Source organism: Otolemur garnettii, unplaced genomic scaffold (assembly GCF_000181295.1).
Source record: "Otolemur garnettii isolate 467f Iridium unplaced genomic scaffold, OtoGar3 scaffold00155, whole genome shotgun sequence".
NCBI classification, from domain to species: Eukaryota; Metazoa; Chordata; class Mammalia; order Primates; family Galagidae; genus Otolemur; species Otolemur garnettii.
Window position 1 is genome coordinate 3510702 of NW_003852550.1, and position 4173 is coordinate 3514874.

Genomic DNA, 4173 nt, shown 5'->3' on the forward strand with positions numbered 1-4173 from the left:
CCTGTAATCCCAGTTAAGAGAATCACTTAAGCCCAGGAGTTTGAGGTTGCTGTGAGCTATAAAGCCAAGGCACTCTACCAAGGGCGATAGCTTGAGGCTTTGTCTCAAAAAAAAAAAAAAAAAAAGAATCCTTTGCTCATAGGGCCCTGTCAATAATGCACATAAGCTGGGTACAGTGGCTTATGCCTGTAATCTTAGCACTCTGAAAGGCTAAGGCAGGTGGACTGTCTGAGCTCAGAAGTTTGAGACCAGCCTGGGCAAAAGTGAGATCCCATCTCTACTAAAAAAAGAAAACCTAGCCGGGCATTGTTGTGCACACCTAAAGTCCCAGCTATCTGAGAGGCTGAGGCAGGGGGATTGCTTGAATCCTGGAGTTTGAGGTTGCTGTAAGGTCATTGCATTCTACCCAGGGTGACAGAGTGAGACTCTGTCTCAAAAAAAAAAAAACACCCGTATGTAATAAGCGTAAGACAGTCACAAAAAAGAAATATCTTTAGGGGCGGCACCTGTGGCTCAAAAGGGTAGGGCACCGGCCCCATATGCTGGAGGTGGCGGGTTCAAACCCAGCCCCAGCCAAAAACGGCAAAAAAAGTAAAAAAAGAAACATCTTTAGAAACTGGCTTAGTTTATGCTACATTTAGAAACTAGTTTAGTTTATGCTAGATAAAGCTCATTTATTTTCTTGGGAGTTTGGACAATCTAAGGAATGTATCCTACACGGTAACTTGTCTTTAAATTTTTAGTCTGTGACTCGATCCTAAGGTAAATATGTTCTGTTAAAATCTTAAGCTTTTTAATTATTCTTCCTAGGCTAGGCTTTTAATTATTAGTTTATTTAACAGTCCACTTCATGGCAAGTTAACATATATGTTTAGTATCTTTCATTAAGTGCATCATACGACGACTGGTTTACTTTTGCTTTCAGTTGATTTGTAAAGTGGATTATCACCAATGTCTGTAAACTACAGGTTTCCTATAGGAGGCTTGCTTCCAGGGGTACATATAAAAATTCAACTATACAAAATAGCTGGACAGTTGAGTCTCAACTATGAAAATCTTTGCTGTGTATGTGTGTATGTGTGTAGATACTCTATTCCCTGAAAATATGGGGATTCTTTCTCCACCAAAACATCCCCCCTAGTAAAGTCAAGCTTCAAAGGATCCTCCCTGCCTTCTCCAAACCCAGGGAAAGCCCCACTAAAATTTCTTTTCCTTTTTTACCTTCAAGTAATCTCAAGTTCAGAATCATTGGCCCTAGATTCTAATGATGTTTCACTTCCTCTTGAGAGCCTAAAGATATCACTAAGGAAAAAACAAGCACAAGGAACAGGCGACAGTGACAATCATTTGCTACCACAGACAATCTAATGCTTTAAAGTCTTGAGGCCCACACTTGTTTTCAGGGTATCTCTAATCACTAGAGTTCGTCATAAAATTCTTACCTTCTTGCCAGTCTTTTAGCTTAATTTCACAGCAAATAAGAGGGGCTCCAACTCTGCCAGTCGTATAGTCAGTAACTGTAAGAAAAAAATGACAGACATCAGCATAGTTCATTTCAGATTCATACAAATGGACCAGGGATATTGGAATTACAGCTAGAGTCTGAAAGATGACAAGAGAAGACACAGCACAAAGTATGATCACTTTTCAATATTTCAACTCCATTTCAACAGTACAATTGATTCCAGTGTCATTACATCATTTTTGCTTTTCATGGTTATATTTTAGATAATTAAGTAGAAAACTCTTTGTTTAAAGGGGCCGAGTGCAGTGGATCATGAGTGTAATCCTAGCTTGCTTGGAGGCCAATATGAGAAGATTGCTTGAGGTCAAGCGCTTAAGACTAGCAAGACACAAAATAGAAAAAGTTAACTGGGCATGGAGGTGCCTGTAGTCCTAGCAACTTAGGAGTCTGAGGCAGGAGGACCACTTGAGCCCAGGAGTTTAAGGCTGCAGTGAGCTTTGATGATATCACCACATTCTATAGCTGGGATGACATAGTGAAACCCTGTCTAAAAAAAAAAAAAGTGGGGCGCTGTGGCTCAAAGGAGTAGGGCGCTGGCCCCATATACCAGAGGTGGCGGGTTCAAACCTGGCCCCGGCCAAAAATTGAAGGAAAAAAAAGGGATTGCCCAACCATTATCTACTTAAGATTCTGACAGGACAGACTTTCATTAGAATTCTGCTTTACCACTCATTGGCTGTATAATTTAGACAAATTACTTAAGCTCTCCAAGCCTCCATTTCCCCATGTATGAAATGGAGATGGATAGGATCTACTTCATATGATGATATGTAACAATGATTAACACTTCTTGGCACAAACTAAGTGTTCAAAAACCATAAGCTGCTGTTATCAAACATGATAATGATGCTGATATTATTCCTTAGCAAACTGCTAGCAATATCCAAATATTTATGGGTACCCTGTTATGCACCTAGCATTATATTAAATATTGTGAAGAAAACACATGTAAGATAAGGAGACTCTGCCCTCAATGACCTTAAAAACGGACTGCCAGGGCAGAAAAATATATGAAACTATCTAGAGAACATTTAAATACTAAACTAGACTGGATGCAGTGGCTTACACCTATAATCCCAGCACTTTTGGAAGATCGCCTGAGTTCAGCAGTACAAACCCAGCCTGAGGGATTGGTTGTCCTAGTAGTCCCTGATTGTATCACCTTTCTTCCCCCACCCCCTGCTGTGGACTCTACCAACTACTCCTAATGGATGATTGGTTGTACTAGTGCCAGTTGGTATCACCCTTCTTACACCAGCCCCCCACCTTTTCTGCCTTGGACTGTACCAACTACACCTAATGAGTGATTAATTGTCCTAGTATCAGTATCACCCTTCATTTCCCCCAAATTCTGCCTTGGAATCTACCAACTATATCTAACAGTTGATTGGTTTAGTCTCAGTTGGTATCACTCTTCTTCCCCCCAGCTTCTGCCTTGGACTTTACCTGCTACCCCTAATGGGTGATTGTTTCTCCTAGTCTCAGTTGGTATCACCCTTCTCCCATCCATCTTCTGCCTTTGACTCTACCAACTACTCCCAATGGGTGATTGGCAGTCCTAGTCTCGGTTAGTATCACCCTTCTTCCGCCCCCTTCTTTCTGCCTTGGACTGTACCAACCACTCTTAACAGGTCACTGGTTGTCCTAGTCTCAGTATTACCCTTCTTTCCCCCACTTCTGCCTTGCAATATACCAACTACTTTTAATGGCTGATTGGTGTAGTCTCAGTTGGCATCATCCTTCTTCACTTCTATCATAATAGGTGATTGTTTGTCCTAGTATCCATTAGTATCTTCCTTCATGCGCCCTGCTTCTGCCTTGGACTTTACCAACTACTCCTAATGGGTGATTGGCTGTCCTAGTCTCAGTTGGTATAACCCTTCTTCCACCCTCTTCATTCTGCCTTGGACTGTACCAACTAATCCTAATGGTTGATTGGTTTAGCCTCAGTTGGTATCATCCTTCTTCACTTCTATCCTAATGGGTAATGGTCCTAGTCTCAGTTGGTATCTCCCTTCATGCCCCCTGCTTCTGCCTTGGACTTTACCAACTTCTCCTAATGGGTGATTGGCAGTCCAAGTCTCCATTAGTATCACCCTTCTTCCGCTCCCTCCTTTCTGCTTTGGGCTGTACCAACTACTCTTAACGGGTGACTGGTTGTCCTAGTATCAGTATTACCCTTTATTGCCCCAATTCTGCCTTGGAAATACCAACTACTCCTAATGGTTGATTGGTTTAGTCTCAGTTCGTATCACACTTCTTAACTTCTATCATAATGGGTGATTGTTTGTCCTAGTCTCAATTGGTATACCTTCATGCTCCCTGCTTCTACCTTGGACTTTACCAACTACTCCTAATGGGTGATTAGCTCTGCTAGCCTCAGTATCATTTTTCTTCCTCACCCTCCCTTCTGCCTTGGACTGTACCAACAACTCTTAATGGGTGACTAGGTGTCCTAGTCTCAGCAGTACCCTTCTTTCCCCCAATTCTGCCTTGGAATATACCAACTATGCTTAATGTTGATGGTTTTAGTCTCAGTTGGTATCACCCTTCTTTGCTTCTATCATAATGGGGACTTTTTGTCCTAGTCTCAATTGGTATCCCCCTTAATGACCCCTGCTTCTGCCTTGGACTTTACCAACTACTCC

General features: G+C 41.9%; 1 protein-coding gene across 3 annotated transcripts in view; it reads right to left on the reverse strand.

Annotated features, from left to right (window-relative positions):
* Positions 1–4173, reverse strand: part of ACSL4 (acyl-CoA synthetase long chain family member 4) — a 100582-nt gene that overhangs the window by 20088 nt on the left and 76321 nt on the right. For all 3 annotated transcript variants that reach the window (XM_003799739.3, XM_012811377.1, XM_012811376.2), the window contains one exon: positions 1443–1517. In XM_003799739.3, the coding sequence (XP_003799787.1) occupies positions 1443–1517 (75 nt within the window). The remainder of the gene's footprint in view (positions 1–1442; positions 1518–4173) is intronic.